The sequence below is a fragment of the Malurus melanocephalus genome, unplaced genomic scaffold (genome assembly GCF_030028575.1).
Source record: "Malurus melanocephalus ecotype Western Australia unplaced genomic scaffold, MMel_1.1 scaffold_75, whole genome shotgun sequence".
NCBI lineage: Eukaryota > Metazoa > Chordata > Aves > Passeriformes > Maluridae > Malurus > Malurus melanocephalus.
In genome coordinates this window covers 1077712-1104272 of record NW_026623307.1, presented here as the reverse complement: position 1 = coordinate 1104272, position 26561 = coordinate 1077712, and the positions used below count along the sequence as shown (strand labels likewise).

Sequence of the window (26561 nt, the reverse complement as noted above, 5' to 3'; positions counted from 1 at the left end):
CCACATCACCACCACCCTCCTCATCATCATGGACCACATTGTCCTCCTCCTCCAGGACACCCTCCTCATCACTGTCATCACTACCACAGACATCACAACAAGACAAGTGTATCAGGAAAGTATTTTCCATGCCAGATAACAGGAGCTCTCTATCGCATCCCAGTTCTAAATCAGCAGGATTCTCTCACACCTCCTACTGCAAACTTTCCTGAGCTATCCCAATGCAAACTTCACTTCTCCAGCACTGGTGAAGGTATTACCTTGTCTGGCTCAAGACTAAAGGAGATGCCAGAAGCTCCAGGATTTCCAGATCAACTMACACAATCAAAATCATGCCCTGGAAAACCCAAACTTGACCTTCCAAAGATTTTGCCTTTATTTCCACATAGGTTCATAGCAGAAAAGTCTCCTATATGACCTCAGAGAAAGATGTTCCTGGCTTGAGAGTTGCGGGACAATGGCAGTCCTACAAATAATGAAAAAAGCACATGGAGAAGTGGGAAAAGCATTCCATTTCTAGAGAGGAGAATCACTGAAAATAATCCTTAAGTATTTCAACCTGCTTCTTCATCCTGCTATCTCAGGCTCCACTTTAAAAGAAAGGCTCAAAATTTGGAGTCTCTTAGATAATGYGAATGGGTAAAAATTTCCCCAGGAAAATAAGCTCCTTCCATTTTAACAAAAAGGAAAATTCCCTCATAGTGAAAACTACCACCAAAAATCTTTCATTTTCTCACCATTCATAATTATAATGTACTTCTCCAAGGAACCTGAACTAGAGGAAATTTGACTGCCTTTCATCAAAAGCAATCCAYGACACTACATTCATGCTTTATACAGATTTAAAGGAAATAAAAACATGCAAGCATTCTTTTCTTGACACAGTTGCCTAAGTTTTGTGTTTTAGGGTTTTTTTTTTTTTACTATTGATATTTAGCTATTAGATATTAAACTTGAAATTATATTAAACTATTAAGCTATTTAGGTATTAAACATCCACGAGGCAAACTGTAGCATAAATTGACTAATGGTGTTTGGGTTACCACTGTTATCTACAAAAAGTCTGAGAACAGTTAATGTACTTGCAGTCTCACTGCAGGGTGGTCTGCACAGGTGCTTCCATTGCTACAGCTGCTGGTGGTGATACACAGAAATATTGCAGTCAAGGACAGCCCTTTTCAAATAGTTCATAATTGCTCTCAGGGGAAGAGAAAAGCAGATGCATGTAATAACTCTTTCATGTAAATGTTTTCTTTATTGCTGAACCTTCCTCATTGGAAACTGAGTTGGGAGGTGCAGGAAGAAAGAATAGTGGTGCTTCTTTATACTCCAGCCCCCATCAAGGTCAAGTCCATTCAGACTGTCTGGGGACTAGCAAGCTGGTCCAGAACAGCTATGTCATAAACAAGAACATGGGATTAATCTCAAAAAAACTAGTAATGTGGTCCTCCAAATAGCTTTTTTATCGCATRAAGTGAAATACAGTGCAAGGGCTACATTGAAGAAAAAGAAACAAAATGATATGACCAAATGATGGTTGACTAATTTTTAAAAGTCAGTTATCATGTATGAACAAACTTTTCTGGAGTTTTATCCACTTTCTCCAAAGTGTCTTTTCTTTAACCAAAACTTGTCGAAAGTGCGATTAGTTGAGCGTGGCTGGGTGCCAGGTGCCCACTAAAGCTTCTCTGTCACTGCCCTCTTTAGCCAGACAGGGAGGAGAAAATATAACAGAAGGTTCATGGGTTGAGGTAAGGACAGAGAGAGATCACTCACCAAATATTGTCACAGGTGAAACTGACTGGACTTGGGGAAATTGGTTTAATTTATTACCAATCAAATCAGAGTAAGAGAAGGAGAAATAAAGTCAAATCKTTAAAACACCTTCTCCCCTTCCTCCCTGCTTCCCAGGCTTAAATTTGCTCCTGATTTTCTCTGCCTTCCCCCCCAGTTTGTGCCGAGGGATGGGAATGAGAGTTGCAGTCAGCTCAACACATGTTGCTTCTGCCCCTCCTTTTTCCTCTGGAGACTCCTTACACTCTTTATTTGCTCCAGCCTGGGATYCCTCCCATTGGAGGCAGTCCTTCATGAACTGCTCCAGTGTAGGTCCTTTCCATGATGCGCAGTACTTTAGGAACAAACTGCTCCATCACGGGCACCCTGCAGGGCCACAAGCCCTGCCAGTAAACTGCTCCAGCATGGGCTTCCCACAGGGTCACAGCCTCCACAGGACATCCACCTGCTCTGGCATGGGGTCCCCCATGAGCTGAGGGTGGGTCCCTACTCCACCACTAACCTACAGGGGCTGTAGGGCCACAGCTCCCTCACCACAATTTGCTCCACAGGCTGCATAAAAGTCTCTGCTCTACACCCCCAGCACCTCCTCCCACACCTTCTTCATAGACCATAGGGTCAGCATAGTTGTTTTTCTCACATATTCTCACTCCTCTCTCCTGTTCTTTCTCAGTTCTTTTTTTTCCCCTTCTTCACTACATTATCCAGGGGCACTACCACAAGCACTGATGGGTTCAGTTTTGGCCAGAACTGGTTCCATCCTGGAGCTGACTGGAATTGGCTCTGTCMCACACAGGAGAAGCTTCCAGCAGCTTCTCCCAGAAGCCACCCCTGTAGTCCCCTGCTATCAAGACACTGCCACACAAACCCAATACAGCAAGACACAGCTGGAACACAGGAGCCAAGGTGTTCACAGACCCAAAGCAAAAGCTATTTGGTGCCAATACAAGGACCAGATGTCCTCAGCCAGCTCTAATCCTAGCTTTGCCAGACTCAGGCAACGGTATTTAATTCTTTGTTCTTGGGCATCACATATCTGTAATGACAACAAAGCACTGTGGAGACTGACTAGTCCATAGTCCAGGCAGTTTCCACATGGCAGCAGAGATGGCCTTTCCAATACGACCATGAAGGATAAGGTTTAACAAGTGCTGTTGAAGGGTTACGTGACATTCAACCATATGCATCTGTCCAAAGACTTTTTTTCAAACACGTTCTCAGTACYATAGTTGTCAGAACTATTGCAGCCTGAACAGTGAACAGATCTATAAMATTTACAGGGTTGTTGTCCAAAACTTCATTGCCACTATGACCTTCTTGGGTGTTTTATTTAAGCCTTGAAAAATTCATTCTCAGTAGCAGTTTAGGTATCAATAAGTCAGAAAGCTGCAGACACTTCTTTCTCTTTTGCTTTGTTTTGCCTAACCTGGTCCCCAGCTGCAGCCATTTATCCTGTTATCTTGATGCCAGGTGGATAACCTTAGAGTCATTCTGGTGAACACACAAAGTTTATTTAGATAAACTCAGAAGTTTATTTGCASTATAAACAGGGTATGATGAAAACCAACCAACCCCAGCAACTCACTCATTCTATTTACTTAGCTACTGCTCTGAAAAATAGAAGAGGTGACTAAAATCCTTCCAGCCATTCTTTTCCATTTGGTTTTTAAAGAGCCTTCTAATTCAGAGGGCCTTTTTTTTATCCAATTATGAAGACCTTCATTGTCCTAGCACTCTGCTGCAGTTTTTTCTCTAGCAGAGCCACCCCTCTTCCATCAGAGTTTTCAGACTGTGATGACCCTGATGTCTTTAAAGCTGTTGACGCAGCACTGAAGAAATACAATGGAGAAAGTGCAACTGGTAACCAATTTGCTCTATACAAGGTGATGGAAGCCAAGAAAACTGTAAGTAGACTTTGCAAAAAAAAAAAAAAAAAAGTTGGAATTGTTTATGCACTCTGAATCAGCTTATCTCCATCTCGTTTGTAAGGGGGGAAGCATGACAGCACAGTGTGTTCCAAAAATGTTTTWAAAAAATCAAAGTGACTTGCACAGTGAGATACTCGTTCCCATAACAAGCAGGGATGTATATTATGTTTTTATCTCTGTTCYGGTGAATTGCTTACAAATGCAAGGACTAAAGAATAGAAAATTTCAATCACCAAAACAATTTGTCTTACTAGACTACTCTGTTCTCTTCTTTCTTTGTTGGGAATTTTACCCCTTTCTATCATCTGTAAAGTTTTCAGACCAATGGCAAAACCACACGGATTAAAAAACATGAATATAGTCTTGTCTTGGGAAGAGCTGGTGGCACACAAAAAAGAAACACCTGATAAAGTTTGGCAGTACTCTGAACTGTTTGTGAATATTATTTGACTGACACCACTCCTAAGTCACAGATCTATCTAAAGCACTAGGTGGTATTTTAGCCAAATAGGGTGACAGTTAAAATTGCAGAAGAAAAAAAAGAATGCAACATGATCTTTTGCCTGGAGTCCTTCTGTATAGCCTTAATCTAACAAAAGAGTATTTACCTCTGAGAGGCATACAAAGATGGTATTACCATAATAATGACAAGCATTACTTTACTTGAAAATAACATTAGCATTTTTTTTCTACTGGATTGGATTTTCAGATGTAAACCACAAGAAATCCAGTGTCAGAGAGAATATTTTGCACTCCAAAATCACAAGACACTTTTACTCAGATAGAAATTGACCTTGGAAAGGAGCCATGAATTGCTAAACACTTACAGCAAACTTCCCACATTTCCTGGCACATGCCCTCTCATGTTCCTGTTTGCACGCTGGGGACATTTTAGCATGTGGAGAGAAAGACTAAAATCAGAAAACCCATTATACAATTAATATTAAATAAATTATTACTCTCACTGTTCTCATTGAGCTGCATACATCCTTAACAGCCAAATGCAAACATCTCTGTATCAGAGCTGTAATACCACCTTCCATTTGCTGATGTTCCCAAAGGACAGATAAGAGTTTCAGAATTTTATCTTAAACAATATTCTATTTTTAAGAATACATATTTATTGCAATTATTATTCATCTTTCCTTCTCTAGATATCCATCTTTCCTTTTCTTAAAAGATATGAAATGGAAATCAATTATTACTTTGAATAATTGATGTGATTATGATGTTAACTAAAAAACAGAGAAAAGGAATCTGCAATTGAAATTTTCTCATATTTGAGATTCTTTTTCTGAAAGGAATATAGATTTTACTCCTCACTAGTCTCACAATGTTGAATGCATTAATTAAATAGCTGGTTATTACATATTCATGTACATTCATTATTGATAGGGTAATAAAACATAAAAGCTGACTAGTGAAAGACTAAACCTGCCCCAGTTAAAGGCATAGCTGTTCAGAACAATAATGAAATAAACTAATAGCAAATAATACAGAAATAATGTCCTTTCTTACTTTGTTTACTCACTGAGCTGATTTATTGCAGATTTAGAACACTGTAACAGAGAACAGAATTTGGCTCTTTTTAAGTCCCAGATAGTATAATCTGATGGAGTTCCATATAGGTCTATTTCTACCTGCTGAGCATTAAGTCTATTATATTTTTAGAGCCCTTTTTATCTTTTTTTACAACCATTACATCAGGTATGTCTACACTTCTTCGTACGTGTAGCAATACACAACAGGAATTGAGAGAAGGCAGAATATAAATCTGTGTCTACATCAGTGTAAATCCAGTATATGACAACCACATCAGCTCAGCTTCATTTTTTTGCTAGGACTAAGGCAGGAATTATAATTTAATTCTCCCAGTAGAGACAGGGAATAATAACTRGTTATTTCAGAATAGCCAGTGCTAAACTACAGCCTCTTTGCATTTGAAAAGTCACGTTGGCAGAGCATTTTTAGGAGCAGTAAAAGGTTAGTAACTTCTGACTTTATATCTTCTCTAAAGAATGAACCACAAGCCTTACAGTGTTGTCACTGACACCTTTAGGCACAGACCTACTATTTGGTTTATGGCAAGGAGCAGATGCCCATGACTGATTTACCAACCTCTGAAATACTTCCACTGGCCAGGCCTAACTTTGCTTAATACTTTTCATTTTATCTTACGGGATTCCTGAGGCTGCCTTGCCCTGCAACCCAGCCTTCGATGCCTGTAGAAAACCACAGGCACTGCCCAAGACTGTCTCCAGAGCACACCCCTGCTCGCCCCTTCCCACACAGGTTGGGCAGCTGAAGTTCTCTGGTACGACCGAGCAGAGGCTGTTTGGGCACTGCCAGTCTGCCCAGAGGGCTGCTGACTGCTGGAGAGCTGTACAGAAGGAAAGTGGACAGATCTGGGAGAAGGCCAAGAGTGAGAGTGAGGGAGTCAGACAGGAGCACAGTCCAAGCTGGTAAATACGCTAATGATCCAAGCAGCCACCCAAAATGGCTTTTTTGGAGAACATTTGAATGAGAGTATGAAACCTAACCACTTCTTTTTAGTTCTAAACCCCTTGATACTACAAGTTAACATGAAGTTAGTTGAGCATACTGTATCTGTTATATCAACATATTGTCATTGTAGGTAAGAGCTAAGTAATGCAATTAGGTAAGTTAATATTAGAATTACCAAGATCTGAGAGACCAGCAGCTAATGTGAAACCATACTATAAAATTTAGGGTAACAAGTGAATAGTATTTAYTTTTTTGAAACTCTTACCTTTTCACTTGATTTCTTACTACTCAAATGATGATGTGTATACTGTTCTAATTCAGGCAGGTCCTGACCCAGAGTTCTATGTAAAATACAGAATACTTGAAAGCACTTGTGCCACTGACGAAAACAAACAATGGCAACAGTGTGATTACAAAGCATCTGCAGAAGCTGTAAGTATCTGTCCTCTTTCCAAGTTCTCTGTGCAGAAACATCAAGCAGGACTGCAATTGTCTGGGGAAAAATAGAGAAGAAGAATTAACTTTTTTAGCTGCGTTGCTTTTGAGAGGTTATTATGACAACAGTACAATATAGAAATGTTTACAACTGTAAAGTTAACCATACGAATCCTGAGTTTTCCATTACTATCTTGAATATATGCTGAAAGGAACATTTCARTGCTTCATATGAAGGTTCACAATAAACCAACATAAGATGTGCACAGTGAGAGTGCAAGGATTATAAAATTTGTATTAATCATGTATAATGGAAACTTGCACAACCAATTACGGACATGGAAGCCACCATGGCAGAAAGTTTGGCAGAGGGCTTTCAGCAGTGTCAAGCATGCCTGGCCCAGGCTACCAGAAAGCAGCCAGGGGAGGCACAATGGGGGCACACAGTGCAGGGACACTGCACACGCCCAGGGGAAGACACTGCTCTTTCACACAGTGCACAGGAAGGGATGATGGTGACAATATAACTTTAATCTATGTGAAATGCCATGGTCATTGCTGCATATCTTGTACTAGCAGAGAGGAAAATGGAGAAATACATAGTKTATGCAGTCTTTTTTCATGGTGATGTGCTCATTTCCATTATTCTGACTGTAAATTCTTTAGTKAATCAATATACATCATACAAAAACAAAGCAATCTTACAAGTTATCTACTGAGTTCATYCCCTACTTTCATCACAATCAATAAAAATGATCCTTCTGCAGTAACAAAACAGCAAGTTAGACATTACTACATATATACACACGAATCTCTTCCACAAACTCAGTTTGCAACTGTCAGCTGTGTTCAACTGCTAAAACACTGTATTTTTCCTCAGCAAGTTTAAGACAATTGTTGCCATATGTTTTTGCAGAAAACRGGAGAATGCACAGCTCGAGTTCATATGAATGATGCAGATAAAACAACTAATGTTTCACAAAAGTGCAGAATCTTCTCAGGTATGTAACTATTTGAGACATCATTCAACAAATCCTTTGACAAATAAGAATGGAATAAACACAATACAGAGACTTTCAGGTAATTTTCTTCTTAAAGGTAGAAGCTCCTTATCATTCTAGTCAGACATTTGTTACAAATTTTTTGTAAGCAACTAGATATTAAAGATAAAATTTCACTTCACTGTTATACATATACAGACTAACTCAGTGAAGCACAAGCAGTTTCTGTCCAGTGTAATATTCACCAGTACATGTGTGTGTAGTAAGTTTCTTTGAGTTAGTTAGGAATTCGTTAGAATTAATTTGCTTAAGACCAAAAGCATAGCAGTAATTTAAGAGACTAGATGCAACTTGTCACACTTCAACTTTCTGTCCTGACTTAGTTAAGTATAAAATGGTCCCAGGAATTATTAGAAAATATTTTGTAGGACAAAATTGCACCTTAATTTTCTCCAAACTAAAAATGACTTTTTTTTCTGTTAAACTTTACCAAAGCAACTATTTACCCCAAACWAGAAAAGAAAAAAAAAATCATTTACAAAATAAAAATCTGGCAGCAATATAATTATGCAAGAGACTGATCTTTTAGACCTTAACAATAAGCAGTACTACATTTTGCACCTATAATACATTAATATATGACTATTTTATTCACAGAGTAATTTCCTTAATTAAAAAGAGACCACATTATTTTAAAGCTTTACAACTAGAGGTCTCTATGCCTGGTGTTCTGAAAGACATACCCAAGCTTGCTTTAAAATATCCATCTAACTATTAACWACAGAAGTATTAACCCCGATTTCTGAGAWGTGTGGTTGCTTATATCTGTTTTTTGTTCTGGCTATCTTGTTTAAAGCTGAAATGGCTTTACCTACAGCCAGTGTCCTAGGAACTGCAGTGAGCAAACTCCATGTTCTTTTACTGAACAAATGCTGCATTTGAAGGGCAATGGTGACACCTAGTTGCCAGCAAAAGTTGTGTGTATCCCACAGAGAACGCTTGGGAAATTCACATTTGAATCTTTGCTTAGAAAGAAAAAAAAAAAAAACCCATACATAAATTCAATTAATCAGGTATTTCACCGAAGGAACTCATCTCTTCTTACCAAGTTATAACAATTCTGAAAAAAAGAATACACATTTGTTTAACGTCATCCTTATGAAAGTGCTGAGACCACAGCTGGTCTAGAAGTGGGTGTGCTATTGGTTCATTATCTCCTTTGTGACTACTTACTGAAAACATGATCACACTTTTCTGCAAGGTATCTGTTTGCCATTGCTGAGTCAAAATAAGTAAGTGATACTAGAACAAAGGGCCAGACTTTGTTCATACCTGACAGGTGAGGGATTTCCCCACTATATTGGTACCACAATCTTTGGTGGAACAGTTTGATCTAWCTGACCCTGGACTGGTTTCCTGGCTGCTGCAAGCTGGCGTAACTCCATTTAAGCCAGTTTATGCCAGCTGAAGATCAGGCACACAAATTTTACTTCAATTCCACGGAGACCACATATTGTCCCACTTCYATTCTCAAGCTCACTGACTCGTGAAATTAATTTATGTACTGAACTATAAAATTAATTTATGAAAATCCAATCCATGATTACTAGAAAGGAAAGAGAATTAATAGGATTAGTATCAGGAAACAGGAGTTTGAGCATCCCTGTCAGGCTTGTCTATCCACAGCCAATCCAGCTGGTTAAGCCTGAAGGTAACACCAAGTGGTAACTGGCAGCCACAGTGACTAGCAGGGACAGTACAATCATCCAACTTCAGTCTCTGGGGCGCTTGGAGCCACAGCAGCTCACATGGATGAGCCAAAACACTCCTGCTGAAGTCCCCATCCTGAAAGGTGGTGAGGACAGCAAGCAGCTGCACACTGTGGGTGAGCTTTGAAGAATCTGAAAACCATCTCCTTAGCTGTAGTCTCCACTGGCTCTTCCCTGGCTGAATGAGTACTGTGCCTCCCTTAATGGTGTCGAAGAGATTCAGTAATTGCTGGAATGGGGCTCACTGCCAAAACCACCCCTGAACCCTAAGGTCATGGACAGCCCCTGCMACCACAACCAGAATGTGTTTCTAAGTACAAAAACATCTTTGGACACCTTGAAACTGGAATACAGGGTTTGCACATCATGCCATTTTAAAGCAGAGAAGTTTCTTGCTCYCTCCCAGAAAGGAAAAATGAAAACCTAAGGCTGTTCTGCATAAAGCCCTATGTTTTTTGGTTTCTTTTCCAGATGTGCCAAAGATCAGACTTACAAAGGCTCCATGTCTTGGATGCATGCACCCTATACCAAGTGATGATTCAGAAGTGTCAGAAATTCTRAAAAGAGCCATTCAAAACTTTAACAAGCACAGTGAAGAATCTGCCCTTTTTAAGCTTGTGGAAGTAAAAGATGCCAAGAGACAGGTTTGTGTATGATTTTTCTCTAAACTTTACCAAAATAACCCAACCCAAAGCAGGTACCATGTTTGTTTTGTGTATGTTTCTGATATTAAGGTGGCTTATATTTCATAATAAAGCATACAAAATGCATATMGAAGGTAGACTCTATATATAATGATCTTCATTTATAAGGAATCATGAACAATTGCCTGGCGGATTTTCAGAGCTCTCAACTCATAGCATACACATTTTTCTTCTTCTGCAGTTGCAACTAACCAGTGTTTATAYCAGTTTATTTGCATGCAGTGCTGGCACATGCATCCTTGTGTCTTCTCAGATGCTCCTGGGTACTTCATTTGGCCTTGCTCTGAGGCTCCAACAGGAGCAGATCTCTCCTAGGGGCTGTGCCAAAGCTGCCAGCCTGCACAGATGTCTCACATACTCCCCAGCCTCTCAAACAGCRTCAGACATCTCTGTTTTTGCAAGTCAATAGGGTCCATTTGTTAGCAGCTGCTATGTGCTATAGGACAGGTAATCCCCACATAGGAAAAATGGGTAGCAAAAACAAAAAATCAACRTACCACTTGCTGCAAGATTTCTGCTCACGGGAATATGTGCTTTGCAAGAAATGACTACTCAGGTTGCAGAAATTTTATGTCATCTGGTATTCCATGCAAGAATTCTTTCCCTGTGAAAGACTCTCCTATGGATTGGTGTAACATTGCTGGAAAGTAAAGTTTCTTATTTGGTTTTTAACTAGTATACAATCCAGCACCAAATACAGACCCTTTTCTTTGAACCTGTATGTATTTACTTAGCCAAAAAGCAACTTCTGGTCAGTTTGACCCATGATTTAAATCAGACTGTCCTCTTTTTATTTACTGATGGCAACAATACTCTTTGCTGAAAGACAAACTTGCACGACATTTAAGCCACATGACAAAACTTGTTACAGACAGACTGCAATGAAGCAGCTGGAAAGAGAACCATCATGTCACCTCCAGCAAACAGGGAAAAGTCAGAGCCCTCACTTCAATTGATCTGGGATAGAAAGTTCCCATATTTTATGATTTCTCCTTTTTAATCCAATGTTCCCTGGCCCATCGCTATGATTTGGCGAGATTTCATGGGTGAGAAGCAGTAGGAAAATGGAACAGCTTCCTGGAGAGAAAATTTATAAAAAGGGTTATGAACCTGGACAAAACAGTATGTTTGGGAAGGTAGAGCCCAGGATAGACATAATTATGGATAGGTAATATATGCAGGACATTCAACAAAAAAAATGATGCCAGCAGTATAGAGTTACATTATTCAGATACTGTTTTACAGTGTCCCATGATCAGGCATGCAGGACTTGCCAGGCTGTATTAGTRTAGTCATCTATCTAGACCAGCTTCCTGTCATGGGGAGTAATAAGCAAAGATTTTTGGAGGAAAGCACMAGAAATGCAGCAGCATGAGGCTGCAGGCTTGCCAGGAGAAGTGGACACCAAATACGAAGTGCACTTCTAACAAAAGGTGGATTTAGTCTACATTTTGGATTGCAAGGACAAGGATTTTTTTTGCTGTCCATGAATACTTTATGACTTAATGACTGTAAAGTGATTTGACAAATGTTAGGCATTAGATGATTAGTTTTGCTTTCTTTGCTAACCCCATTTTGATAGTTTAAATTTCAAGTTTCTATTGTTTTAGGTAAGGCATAACCTAAATATCTCTTCCAGGTGGTAGCTGGATGGAATTACAACATTAAATATGAACTTGAGGAGACTAATTGCTCCAAAGGCCAGTTTCCAGATTTAACTCCAGAATGCAAAATCACTTCTAGAGGTGTAAGTAATCTTACTTAAAATCTGTTTATCAAGAAAATATCACATTAGCAAATAATCATTGAGATCTGACTCAAGAAAATAGAGTCTTGCTTCACTTCATGAACAAAGTTTAAATCCAGTCTTATACATAACTATTTATACAATTAGGACATCTGTGTTTTCTCTTGAATCAGTGACTAAAGAGTACCACTGAAAGGTTTACAGATTACTCCACAGAATCTAAATGGTCTCACTCAAATAATAAATCCCTTGAGAAGTTTCTATCCAGATATTCAAGAAGTTACTCTGGACAGCCCAAAAAGTGATGATTAAAATTAGTACAGTTTTTACAGCCCAAGACATATTTTCTAAGAAAAGTAAGTAGCTGAATTGTTACTTAACCTCTACCACGGTCCAAATAAGAGAGCTTCAAAAGAAATTTATTAACAAATATACATAATCCATCTAAACTGTGCTGMAAAATCAAGTACTCCCTCAGCTTCTGTGACCTAAAACTGAAGCAGCTGCACCAAAAATAGAGGCTTCCTCTCTCGACTGCCCTGGACCAGCTCACGAGGGGATGAGAAAAACGATTTTGCAAACACAAGGCAGAGGGCAGGAATGCAGAGTCATTGTGAACAGTGGTGGTAAATGGGAGGGGATAGACAAGCATCTGTTTCAGCTGTTGTTGAAATGCACCATTGAGTGTTATGTTCAGGACCCTTTCCTGTTCAAAAATTACTCCTTGTACATGTCAAGAATGTTTCAAAAGTATTGATCAAAAAAGGAAAGAACGACAACACTGCTAAATAACAGAAGCAGGAGAGTTGGTCTAGTTGAWGCAAATCCCTCCATTACCCATGTGCCCTTAAACCTTAAACAAGTTACTTAATCTGCTTGAGTCTCAGTTTCCCCAGCTGTCACCTAGAGGTGAYGACTTCTGTCACCTCACCTACTGCAGGAGTACTGCCTCACTCCCATACTGCTTTGGTCAGACAGGGTCATTCCAGGGCTTCTGGAATTAGATCATCAGCACTTATCCCCTGAACTTGCTAATAGTTCATTGACAGRTATTTTTAGAATACCATATTCCAAGCATATTCCATACTTTGGAATGAAATTCCAAATTCCAAGAAAGTTTTCTCATACCTTTATTCAGCTCTGTACTATTAATTTTKAAATGGGAGGACCAGAATTGCACCCTGGTTCAACACCCATATGAACCACCAAGCTATACTGGAATATCATGTCAGTCCCTTTAACCTGGATAATAGGCCTTGACATTATTTTTCMTTATTTTTTCTAAAATACTACTAGATTGTTTATAATTACATTTTTAAATGYGTCATAGCCCTAAGATCTTGATCCTGAATTTTAAGTCTTCTTTCTTATTATAAGTTAATTGGGTTTCTTTAGTCTTTAATAAAGGATATCACCAAAACTTTTSTGAAAAGGGAGGGAGGGAGGATGCTTTGTTTATTCTGTTAGCAGGAAGGTATTAGGTGAGCTTGTTCATTATTTCAAAATAACAAGAAGCTGTTTTGCATTTTTTACTTCAGCGTGTAGCTAAATGTGAGACCAAAGCATTTCAGAATCTTTAYGCAAAGATCGTGGATATTGTCAATGATTGCAAGCTTCCAGGTATGTTCTAGGCACTACCAGTTTTGAAAGTTCCACTGTTTTCAATGTCTTTTATTGTTATGTACTGTTACTTTTTCCTCCAGCCTATCTGGACATAGATTATCAACTGCTTCTGAGCATTAGAACAGAGCACAGTACTGCTCCATGTAGTAAGTGCTGCATTCTCACCCATTCAGAGTTGGTTTTCTTCAACTCACAAATTCATTGCCAATTACATGCACATCTTGTTTCACTCAAATCAGGTCTTTCCATACATGTAGCTGTTCCCTCTCCATATTTTCTGGTTACCCAAAACAGGCACACACAATTCTTSTTTCTATGAGAAAACTGTTGTTAAGTGTCCCATGTTCTTTTACACAACCAAGATATGATATTGCTGATCTTATAAAATGCAAATATATTTTGGTATGAGTTCGTAGACCTAAATATGAAGAGTTCAAGAAAGCAGGACTTTATAACTGTTTTTTCCAGCCTTTATCACCATTGAATCTTTTGTTTCTTAGATCTGAAACCTGTTGRTCTCTTTCAGTTGCAGAAACAGTAGTTGCTGCCATTTGTCCAGGCTGTCCAAAGACTATCCCAAATGACAGTCCAGAACTAAAGGAACTACTGAAGGTTTCTATGGAGAAGTATAATTCGGAGAGCAATGATGAATTCTACTATAAAGGTGGAGAAATACAATCAGCRACAGTTCAGGTTGGAATATATCACAGAGATGAGGAACAGACATGACATTRTTATTGGCCTGAGCTGAATGTTAGCTAGAGTTTGTATTCAGATTTGAAAGAATCTGTTTGTCTAAGTGTTGATACATGTAGTAACTGAGATATCCATGCAATTTTTCCTGTAAAATGTAATCCATATTTGCTTGCATTCAAAAATTTCCCATCTTCAGAACTTTTTACTTTTCTCTSAAAACAAAATTATTTGAAAGGCATGTGAAGAAGGTTGGCTCAGGGTATTCTATTTCTGTGTATCTACCCTACATTTTACCTTGTAACATACCTTAGACTTTCATAGGATAAAAGATTCCTTAGACAGGACTGCTCCCTTGATCCACCACACCAATACTCTCCATGTTATTTTAGGCAATGTCTACCCTACAGTAGCTGTGTAGGGTAGAAAAGAGGCTTCTTAGTTTCCCTTAGAAATCCGTTATTTTGTATACTGATTGTGCTGCTAATAATATTCCAGCTAGATTCAAATAAGGACATCTGTGCATAACTTAAGATATACAGATAAATAGAGCTTGATAAAGGACAAGCAATCTGGAGTATAATATATTGGTCAGCATTTGGACCAGATTTTTTACTGTCCCAAGACATCAAAACAGAATTTTAGGATAGAACYGAAAATTTGACAGTGGAGTAGTTCAGAAAATACTTGAACATAAATATTCCTGAGCATGAGATGTCATTGGAGAAGGTACTAAAAGCACATCAGAATTTTTCCTAATAGTTTATCTTACTGATAACATCTATGCGTTTTCTTCTTTCAAACTTTGTTCTTCTTTCTGACTTTCCCTATAATGTCTGATATTAACATGCATACACCTTCAAAATTGGGGAGACTTCAGGGAAACAGAATTTCTTGTCTAGCCTGATGTCCCTGGAGGAAGATATATTATTTCAAGCTCTTTGAAAAATACTAAAAGAACTTGTAGCAAACACATTCTTGAACCCATGCAGTTTCTCTCTTTAATATGTTTGGCAAATAGATTCATTTTCAACTCAGCCCGTTCATCACACACTTTGTTTTACTCACATTCCACTTTTCTGACATCATATTTGGCGCTCTACAGAGCTATCACTAATGATTTCATCTGTTACTAATGAAATTACTACAGACATTTAATAACTGTGGGCCCAGTATTATTCTGACCTTTTCTGTATCCTTCAGCTTCAATGCTAGTATTTTTGAGAATAKGAACTGGAGTAAATAAGTACTTGATTAGAAAGAGATAAGTTTACTGCCAAATATTTTAATATTGTTCTTATCATATATTGGCCCTGTGGTTAGTACTTGTAGAATGTAAGTAGTATAAGCTTGTAGAAAATCATCTTTCCTGTGAACCCTTTTCAATATAATGCCTTTAGCACAGAAAGCCTTCTTGCTAATTTTTCAGGTGGTTGCAGGAAAAAAGTATCGAGTAAAATTTACAGTCTGGAAGACAAACTGCTCAAAGAGTGAGTTTGAAAAACTTAATGAGGACTGTACAGCCACATCAGACAGTGTAAGTAACGATAATGTTGCCAACAGTAATGATTCTAACGGACAAATTCATTTGCCTTAAGTAAAACCACACTCTGGGTTCTGTTACCTCTTTCAGTAAACTTTTGTTTCAAGAAGAAGGGGACCTTTCACTTTTTGCAACCCAAGTTAAGAAACCCTGAAACTTAAACTGAGTCACTCTAGCTGCAGGATCAGTGCTCACTGCAAAGCCAAAGGAACTTTCTTTTGATAATATTCAATTAAGGAAAGGAGAGGAGGAGGCTGCTGCCAAATGAAATAGCTGCAGTAGTCCTGACTCTCTGGACTTGCAGCTAAGGAAAACATGAGATTGGAGTGTTACTTGTGTTTCTGGAGTGCATGCCATRCTGTTGATAGCCGGAAAATGTGTTCCGGACAGTGGAAAGGAATGCTTGATAGAGACAGAAACCACTGGCAATGGAGATGTTTGAGGAGAGSGTTTTTAGCTCCCATCTCTTTTTCCAGTGTATGAATGGTGCTTACCAGTGAGATCTTAAAATTTGTTAGTTCAGCAGGCACTAAAAAGAAAAAAAAAACCTATTTCAATTTCCCAATATTTAGTAGGAGAAATAACATCAACAAAAAATACTTCTTAGAAATATCATGAAGATTAAGCAGTTACTGCCCCAGAAATACTGGAGATGAAAAATCCAATTTTCAAGATCCAATCTGGTATCCAAAGTTGAATTGAAGTATTCACACAGGCATACCATAACCTTGAAAAGCTAAGCCATGATGTGTCCCAAAATAGAGGTACTCATCATTGAGATAGATTTCATAAATATTTGATTACARTTCCAAGTATTTCAAAGTATTATTTTTAAAAGCGTATTTTTCAGGCCCAAGGCTCTTCCTKTGTGTCTGAAGTTTTGTCGCCTTAATGTGTTGGTTTTTGTTTTGTCAACAGGCATCACTGACATGCGAAGCACAAATTCTTGTGATCCCATGGCAGAATAAAATCTATCCCCATGTGAACTGCACTGAAGAATTTACAAATGTAAGATTCCTCTTCATTACYCATCCTCTTAAGTAGAGTGTAGGACAAAGGCAGTAATTAAATTCTTTATCCATTCCACATTATCCCATATTTTGTAATAAAATAGAGGACCACATAGTTCTTTTAAAAGCCTCAGTAATGTCACACTCTCCTCTCTCACCTTCTAAACTCAACAACCGGTTACATCAAAGCAGTTGCACCACAAGGTGAGACATGGACAAGGTGACCACACAAACAAGGCACCAGGACAGGGAGAATTTCTGCCTGTTGGCTGCTCCTCTGCATTGTCAGTTAATCTCAAAGTATGAAGCCCCATCAGYTCTCTTAAATTACTACTCACACTAGGTTTAAAAGTTGAAATAAAACTGTATTTGCCAACACAATAATTATACTATATAGATTTTCAAAGCATCTGCGAACCTTTCCATATTAGTCAAGTGGCACCTGCCACAGCTGTCAGTCTCTGCAGAAGGATCTTTCAATTTCTCCCTACTCAGCTCCACAATGAACWATTCCTGAATGAGTTTGAAAATCTCACAATGGAATATAAATATTTTTATTATCAGATATTTTTGAGGATTGCAAGATTTTTAATAAATGCAGAGACTCCTGTCTGACACTTAATAAAAACAGATTAACTGTCCTCATAACTAATAACTTCAGTGTGCTCAGCACCTCCATAACTACATATTCAAATTCCTCTCCTCTCTATTTTCACTACAACATTTTATCCATATCAACTTTCAAATTTAGTTATTTAAAATTAGTTATTTAATCCAAATAACTCTGATATGCAGCTAAATAATGATCAGAGGCTTCGGTGAAGAGAAATTAAACCCGTGTTGGACAGTGGCTGTACACCACATATTCAGCTTTTGTCTTCCAATTGAACACTGATGAGGGAGTAGAGATGACACAATAACAACAGAATGTTTGATATTATCAGCTTTAACCTCTGTGTGTTATTTCTAAGTAGTATTCTGAAATGCATATRTCAAATCTAGAAGTAAAAAATTGAATAGTTACATTTGATATAACAAAAGTACACAGATCTTGTGTATATTCTGCCATTGATGCTACTCAGAGGTGTGTTAAACTTCAGCATAAATTGGTTCTGTACATGGGAGTGTTACCTCTAACAAGTGCTGGGATATCTAGTTTTAGCAACTAACTGCATTGTTCATAATTAAAAATCAGTACRTGTGTTTTTCTCTCTGTAGTATTATTCCTCTCTTACACTGGCAAAATTTCAGTGATACAGAAATTTTTCTTTTACACATATAGCTGCTAAAATACTCCAGAGTTTTTTTGGGAGGATGTTTATGTTTGTATGTTTATCACAGAAGAAAGAATTGTTTAGTTTAGATTTTCATTTAAAAATCGCTAAATGATTCATGTACGGCAATGAGCCAGCTTCTGAATTTCCCAAATCTGAAGCAATTGTTCTTTTTCATGTAACAAATGAACAAATGTGGCTATTATTGCAATGTTTTTTAGGTGTTCTATGCAAGAAGGCCTCCTGGATTCACACCTTTCCGCAGCACTATGATGCTAGGCCAGCCAAATGCAGTTTCAAATACCAATAAAAATGAAGAAGGAAGTCAAGGCCCCAGCACAGAAATGAGGAAAGATGATGAACAGGAACCAGATGAAGGTGAACCTGAGCACAAACACAGGCATAAGCATAGGCATGGAGTGAGAAAGGATCACAAGTCTGATAAAAGGCACAGGCATGAAATTGGTTGTGGGCGCGGAAGCAGCCATGGGTGTGGGCATAAAAAACACAGTAAAAAGAGTAAACATAAACATCCAAACCCCAAATCTTCTGAGGAGTCAAATAAAAAGGGTTTTAATCAAAATGAAACCCTCCCATCAGCCAGTGCTGAAAGAGCACTGGAACTGGTTAGTGCAGGGGGTGCAAGGAAGGAAACCAGCAGACCTGTAGAGCCACTAATTCTTCCTGAWACTTCTTTATTCAATGGGTTTCCAGTTCGCCCAGAATCGCCTGGCCCCAGATGTCCTGGAGAACCATGGAAACAACTTGTGGGCTTTCCAGCCCCTCCTAGCTTTCCAAGAGAACTCGCAGATGAGGATCTCTTGCCTTCTGCTGCAGAAAACACCGATCCAGCAACAGAAAACGAGAAAGATTTTGATCTTGCAGATGCTATACTGTAATTTAAACACTGTAGGATCCTTTCCAGAAATGTAACATAGAAAATAAAAATAATACTGTCTTTTGAAATGTATAAAACATGAAGAAGCAAAAGCTCAAATTCTGTTAACTGAAATACTCAAGTAGGTCACCAGCACTTCTGGGGACCTAAGACCATATGGCAATACTGTGTATTTGCATATATTTGCAAATATGTAAATCAGTGTAACTCATCTGCCTCAAGTTTCTATAAGCACAAACTGAATCACTGCACCAAATCTTACTGTATTATATTTAAAACAATGGCAGAAAGAATTTTGCAGATTACATGAAGAATCTCAATCAAATATGGATAAAACAGAGGACAATACAGAATAAGGGAGCCTCTCTTAGATTTGTGAAATAATTTTTCTCTAATTTACTGGAGTGCATCATTTAAAGAACAAAACAAAACAAATGAACCTTTTTATGTGTTAATTTCCTTGAACAATATTGCTACCAGTCTATCACTAGCAGGTTGTTCTGTTGGATGAGATAACAGGGACAGCTAAGAGAATCCTAAATAAAGCAGTTTTATTATTCCCTATACATATGATGTTAACTACTCAGAAAAGCACTATGATTGACAGATTTTCATTCAGCAGAAGTGTGCAAATACTACAGATCAGATGACAAAACTATAAACTCTTAAGACACCTAGGCATCAAGGCTATATACTCACTAATCCTAACCCTCTTCCTAAACCTAGCCCCCACCCCAGCCTTGATGCCACAGCAATCCCAGCAGTTTGAATGAGCAGCTTCAGAGAATTGCAGCTGTGTTGGAAGATCCTTCCAAGGTGGTTTCAAGTGATATGGTCTTTCACAACCAAAATCAGTGTAAAAAGCAAGAGAAGAGTCTCTGATTGTGGCAGAACAGTCCCCAACACATCACAGAATGGAACTCATACTGCCTGAATGTAAGCATTCCTTGACAATGTAAGCACACCTCCCCTCTCCAATGCCTCGTTCCTCCTTTTTCTAAATACATTAGAATATTATGAATATTATGAATATTATGAATATTATGAATTAGAATATTAGAATATTATTAATTAAAATATCCAAAGTCCAAAATTAGAAACAGTTCTTATGAGTACAAATTCGGCCTAGTTGTGTGCACCTAAATTTTTTTTTTAACGCATTGTAATTGGCTGCCATATAGGGATGGATGAAGACAGACAGACAGACACACAGATATTTTTCATGACTGGTGATATCAGAACCATTGTACTTCCTTTCTTACGGAAAACAATCATTCAGAAGCCATACAGCTTATCTGGAGCCCCATTTTAAAGAAAGATACAAAAAAAATAACCCCTGGATCAACTCCTAATCAAATCCAGCAATTTTTTAATTCATTCCTTTCCTTGCAGCACAATATGCAAAGGATTTATTCTTGCTTTGACACGAACTAAACTTAGAAAGCTAAGCAAATGAAAGCCTTGAGAGTTATCTATAATTCTCTACTTGTTTTCTTCTGAATATTTGGTTGGTATGATTTTGGCTGTAACTAGAAACTCTTTGAGTATTATGAATTACTAACAGTAGTATAAACTCAAAACAGTTTTTCTTTAAATTACAGTAGCAATTTAAGGAATTAATGCAAAAATTACAATAAAGAAATAAAGATGCAAATATAAGAAAAACAGTTTTCTTTCTATTTCCAGTCTCCTTTATTTGAATGAAAAGACAATCAAGCTCTTGATGTGTTCTACCCACAGAACACACATACACAACCATGAGCAGTGAGACATGGGACTGAGTGGTTGTTTACCATATGCTACAGTGATGATATGAGATTTCATTCATGTTTAATACAAAGATGAAAATTCCAATTTGCTTATATAATATACAAAAATAATTTCTTTTTAAAAATCATTCTGGAATAAAAATCAGTGTTCCATGTCTAAAAATTTTGAAAYAGAATGTGTGGATATTTTTAGAACGGAACATTTCCCTTTCTCATTGACTTGTTACCACAGAAAGTTTCAATTATCACATCAGATGGAATAYTCTGATGTGGGTAAACTCCTGACCAGGCCTGTTCCAGCTCTGCTGCTGAAGAGCTCTGCAAAACACCCAGCTTCCCCTACTGCTGGAATCACGCTGGAGTGCTTTAYCCAGGGATCGCAGCGTCTAACGAGTACTTTCTTCCTTGGCCAGCAGATGGCACATTTTTTGTCACAGGGTTTATGACGGCCAAATTTCGTCAGTTTTGTCATTGCCAGGAATGGTTTAGTAGGCTTAACACTCAGCATTTCTTCTGGGTGAGTAACACTCTAGCCCCATCTGTGCAATCTGTTTTAAATATTAAGCTCTAGCAATAGACCTTCGACATTTGCCAGTTACTTACTATAAGCAAAGTGTATAAATAACATTCTAAATGTAATTTCATGAATAGAAAAAATAAGGGCTACTCCTGCACCAGAAAAACTGCATTCTTCCTGACACAGAGAATTGGGAATAGGAGTCTGGGGTATGAAAATATGTCTGAATTAAACCTCTGTTTACTCATACTGCTGACACCCAGAGCCACATTATGGCCATTCTGCAGCTGTCTGAATTTAATGTTCTCTCTCTCTTGYTCATTCCATCTATGGCAATGAGACAAAATATATATTTTAACTGACCACATGAAAAATTCTTCGGCTTTATTATGGATGGACTATTGGATTTTTGCCATAATTCAAACACAATCTTTTTATCACACTCAGCAGTTCCAATCATCCTCTARTGCTATGTTCACACAGTGGAAGCCACAGGACAGAGCTGTGCAAACACCTGACATCAGAACATGTGRAGCATTAATGAGGAACACTGCTATTTGATAGGATGTGAGAACCCATTTCTTTCCTTGTTTTCTCAGGTCTCTTAGCCAGCAAGATAGTTGTTCCCAATTTAGGAACAACAGCTCTGGGGATAAATGAGTCTAAGTGGCTACAGAATTAGAAATGACACCACTACATGGTCATTGTTATGTAGACAGAGCTGTACCAAATCCAATGTACAAATTCCTCCACTATTACTAAAAAATAACAACAGGAATAGGTATTTTCAATTCTGTAACCAGCTGCTCACCCGCAACTCCTAATTCTGCTGTGTTTACAAGACCACATTAGTATAATCCAGCTTCCACAGTTTTAATTAGTTTTACATTAAGCTAATTTTGTAAAATGCAATTAATAACACAATGTTTCTACTGCATTATAATTTAAGAGGAAGATTGCTTTAAAGGATGAAAGAGTGAAGGTTTTTCTAGTTGGGCAAAGAATCTTACTACAATGAAGCCCTGGTAGTACTGCTGYTTCTGCAATGGTTTCAATCTGCTGCCCAGTGAAAACACAATCACAACCTTCAAAGGASTGACTCCTACAGGTATGGAGTAACAGGGATTACAAACGTTGTAGTGATTCTTTTCWGTCACAACTACTGATAGTGCTGATCTGTGGGTTGAAGATCAGACATCAACTACTTACCTCAAAATTACTGTTTCAGTTCAAACTGAGACAGAGAATCAGAATTCCCTGCAGAGCCCAGAGTCATATCAAAGGAGTATATTTGTTTTAAAAATGAAAAGACAAAATATATTTATGAGAGGCTCTATATGAGTTTGGTGGATGCCTCTCCACCTTCCACTAGATGCACTTATCCCAGAAGCCATAACAGACCGCTTGGCTTAAAACAAAAAAAATCACTATAGTTTGAGTGAAAAACAACAGAACAAATCTGACTAAAGCAGAGAACGAAAGAGGATGTACCTGTCACCCAGAGAGGATGTATGTTTAACTGACATTAGATTACTATAAGAAAACTCAAACAGTTGGAGTAGACAGGAGTTGAGGACTATTGATTTCAAGCTGGGGAACATAAAGCTCATCAATCGAACAGGAGCCATCACATATTTAAAGAAAGACTGACCTACATGCCCAAAAGACTATAGTTCAGTGCCTTGAAAAACCCACCAGACACATGTATAAAGGAGCATTGTTTTATTCTTATTTTAACCCTAAAGCATGTCAGCAGAACTTAATTTCTTGTCATTCAATCCAACAGAAAACAGACTACTGCCATAAAACAYTATGAAGAAGTAAATATACTATAACTGAATTCTCTTAATTTTATATGCCAGTTATTCTGCTAGCTGTATACTGACTAAACAAATTAATAAAAACAAAGGGTTATAACAGGACATGGCTCAGGCTTTGCAAAAGAAAAAAAATCAGCTCCAGAAGAAATCCAGAATTCAGATTGATCATTTAAGCGGTCTTGTGACTGCTAAACTAAAATCTCCCGTTTRAGTGCAGACACCCTATTTTAAATTTTGCTGAGAAGTCTGTGCTCCCATTAACCTTAAATAGCATTATGGGTACTCAGTATTTCAAAAATCAGACCTTAAATCACTCAGCCAAAGTCTATCATGTAGAAAGCTGATATTACTTGGAGTGGCTGAGATGGAGATCGAGCAATGCAACACCTCAAAAAGGTAATTATGGGCAGYATTAGCCATCAAAGTAGCTTTTATATTTTACAGTATTTTGGGAATTGGTGCAAAGCCTGGCATTAACCACAGCAGCACTAGTGGCTTAACAGCTTTTTTTCCTGGCCCAAAACCAGACATTAGAGTGTTCTGGGCAATGTTTTGCCATACTTCCTTATTCTCTTGATCACTCCAACAATATAAACCAGGTGGAAGAGTTCAGTCCAAACATATGGACAGATTAGCAGATTAATAAATGACTGCTCTGCCTTGTTCAGCTTCATAAGGTTGCTTTTCTGTCTTAAGACGAGTTTGACAAAATTAGTCTGAATCACATCTGACTAGTAAAAATACCCTTGAACATCTAATTCCACATGACATACCATGGGAATGGAAACTTATATATTCATGATTGATGTACCTCGGCCAGTGCCATTCATGACTGGGAAATGGCATGTATGAGCTAAACTCARAGAATAACAATTTCACAGTGAGAGATGGCAATACTAAAAATAAAAATCTGAATCCCTAACATTTACTGAATCTCAATCAAACTACCAGGTTGCTATAGAAAAAAAAATCACTGTGACCCAAACTGCAAACAGACTCTGGGAGAATAGTCAAACCCTATTTGATAAATGGTGATAAAGTGCAAAACAAGCAATTGTGAGAAAGGGCTGATCTATCCAAGCACACCCAATAACAGCAAACAGATGGTTAAGCAATATCAACACAGGAGTATCAACATAGCTAAGACAGTGTTATCACTGCCTCCACAGTTTGTTTTATTCTCCTCAAGGCCCCACTGTGCAAACACGGCAGGTGTGCTGGGTTTGCTGCGCAGGGCACATGGGTTYAGTCGCCTCAGAAAGATCCTAACAACTGAGAGAAGGAGCAGGTGAAGAATAGCAAAAATATGTTGTTCTTTAAATAGCAAAAAACATGCTACACAGATGTCAAAACAGCAGCAGCAGCAGCAGCAGCTTTGGCATGAGTGTGTTGCAGATAATTCTGCAATAATCTTGAAGAGTCAGAGACTACAAAGCTCACCCCATTAAAGAGATCCCAMAGAAAACATGTCTGATGTTGGCTCTATAGTCAGTATTCCTGAGTATCTAGTATTTATTTTTATTTATTTAGTATACATTTCCACTCAAAAGATATCTATTTAGGTTACAGGAGACAAAAGATCATTCATAAAAGGTTGATAACRTATCACAACAACCTTACCACAAAAAACATAATTTCACTTTCATTTTGAAAGGTTTCGCAGCACTGCATAGCTGGATGTAACAACTGAGACATTTTAATACATAYGAACAGAATTTATCAGCTCAAGATTTTGCTGAATTTTTTACAGCCACTTTTTCTTCTTGTTTCTCTCCCTACTGATTTTTTGCACAGCTGTCTTTACCCAGGGTAATAACGTTAATACCAAAGTAGTATCAAAAARCAGCTACCTTGAAGCAGTAGTGAGTATTTTCTAAAGGAAAAAGTCACTCTTCTCCCTCCTTTCTTTGCAGCATTTCCTCCTGAAAGCATGGGAGTATGCTTGCTTGCTCATCACTCCTGCTACCCTAAACAACTGAGATAGCTTTGTTCTTCTGCACCAACAGTTCTGCTCATGAACACTGACACTGAATTTCCTTTTTTAGACAGCAAGGACGCAGACTTTCTTCCTCTTCTCCCTCCCTCTGCTTCACCTCCCCTCCCCCTCCTACAGTCTTTGCTGTGCCCTCATCTTACCTTCAATAGCACAAGAAATCCATGCTGCAGTTTTTTTTCCCTCGTTAGCAGCTCTATGGCAACAGCAGTTCTGAGGCAGCAGTCCTTTACAGTTGTCACTTCATTCTCCTTCCTTCTGCATAAAGATACACAGTTTGTTAGCYCAGGAAATCAGCAAAGACAATTCTGATGTGATGTAAATTAATAAACACAATTCCACCATTATTTCTGGAAAAAAGTGTGTTCCTGGGGGAACAAGGTTGCGTTCCCAGAAGAGATGAATGTTAGCAGTGCAAATGRGTAATAGTAAAGGAAATCAGAGAATGCCTTTYGGGTAATTAACTGCAAAATCATCTCTGTGATAACTCAGCTTTCTTGGACTGGAAGTGAAAAAAGAGAATTCTGACCTTAAGATAGACACAGTATCACATCCAAATAAAGACCTCTAAGAATCTGTCATTGTTTTACTGAGTCTTTATTTGTTATTAACAAATAAATCAGTGGTTTGTTTGTTAAAATCCTGCTGAAATAAAAGCAATAATGGCATACATTGTAGTCTTGTAACCCATGGAAAARTATATATCACAATACATCTAGAAATGGTAACACAAGCTTTAGAGAACAAAAAAAGCAACAAAAGTTAAAGTATCAGTAATTGGGTAATTACTGAGTACTGTACTATCAGCCTGCTTTGAAATGAGGATTTTCCTGACTTTGTTGCTTGTAAATCAATCAGAACAATAAGCTACAAATAAATGCTGAATATGGCAGGAAAAACCCCAACTACTTAAGACTCAGAAACAATTATTATCAGAAGCTCCTGAATTAAAACACAACGTAAAAGTACTTTGAATAGAGGCACATACATTCTTTCTATATACTGCAAAAAAACGCCAGTAATTTATAATCTAATCACTTTTCATCACATGCAAAAAATAAATGAATCAATATATTCCTGCAATTCAGCATGAACTCGCATTTCTGTCTCCTGCTGTGTAAAGAGCAAAGGTTTCTGGCTACTGCCAGTTGCTGTGACTTAATGTGTTAAAGTGCATGTCCTCGATTGGCATGGGCAACACCAYGGAAGGAAATATGAAGTAATTTCTGTGATAACTTACTGCTTAAGGACATACACATTCAAAATATTCTGGCAATAAAGACCTGTAATACACTCAAGCAAAACTCTCTGTGCAATGCTGTATCAGTTGATAACACCAGGCATTTTGCTGTCTCTAATCTGAGATAGGCCCTCATACCTCACAGCACTGCRCACACACTCTGAAAAGCGCAGTGTGTTTGTCCTGGCATCCAAAAGTGTGATTTGCCTGGGGAAGGACWGAGTCACATGGCTTGCTGTCACCAKTCTGGTCATGGGGCAYCTRTCAAGGTACAAATATCTACAATTAGATATTATTA

General features: G+C 38.0%; 1 protein-coding gene across 2 annotated transcripts; it reads left to right on the top strand.

Moving 5' to 3' along the window:
• The first annotated feature begins 3374 nt into the window (after nt 1-3374).
• KNG1 (kininogen 1) lies at nt 3375-19490 on the top strand. 2 transcript variants are annotated; one of them, XM_057367099.1, is made up of 11 exons: nt 3377-3698; nt 6549-6659; nt 7579-7663; nt 9904-10076; nt 11776-11883; nt 13422-13503; nt 14033-14199; nt 15629-15736; nt 16661-16750; nt 18248-18404; nt 18741-19490. In XM_057367099.1, exons 1-11 carry the CDS (start codon nt 3504-3506, stop codon nt 18923-18925), a joined length of 1461 nt encoding a protein of 486 aa, XP_057223082.1. In that variant the 5' UTR covers nt 3377-3503; the 3' UTR covers nt 18926-19490. The 2 variants fall into 2 exon arrangements, with proteins under 2 accessions (XP_057223081.1, XP_057223082.1); XM_057367098.1 differs by having other exon boundaries at nt 3375-3698; nt 18248-19490.
• Nucleotides 19491-26561: the final 7071 nt, after the last annotated feature.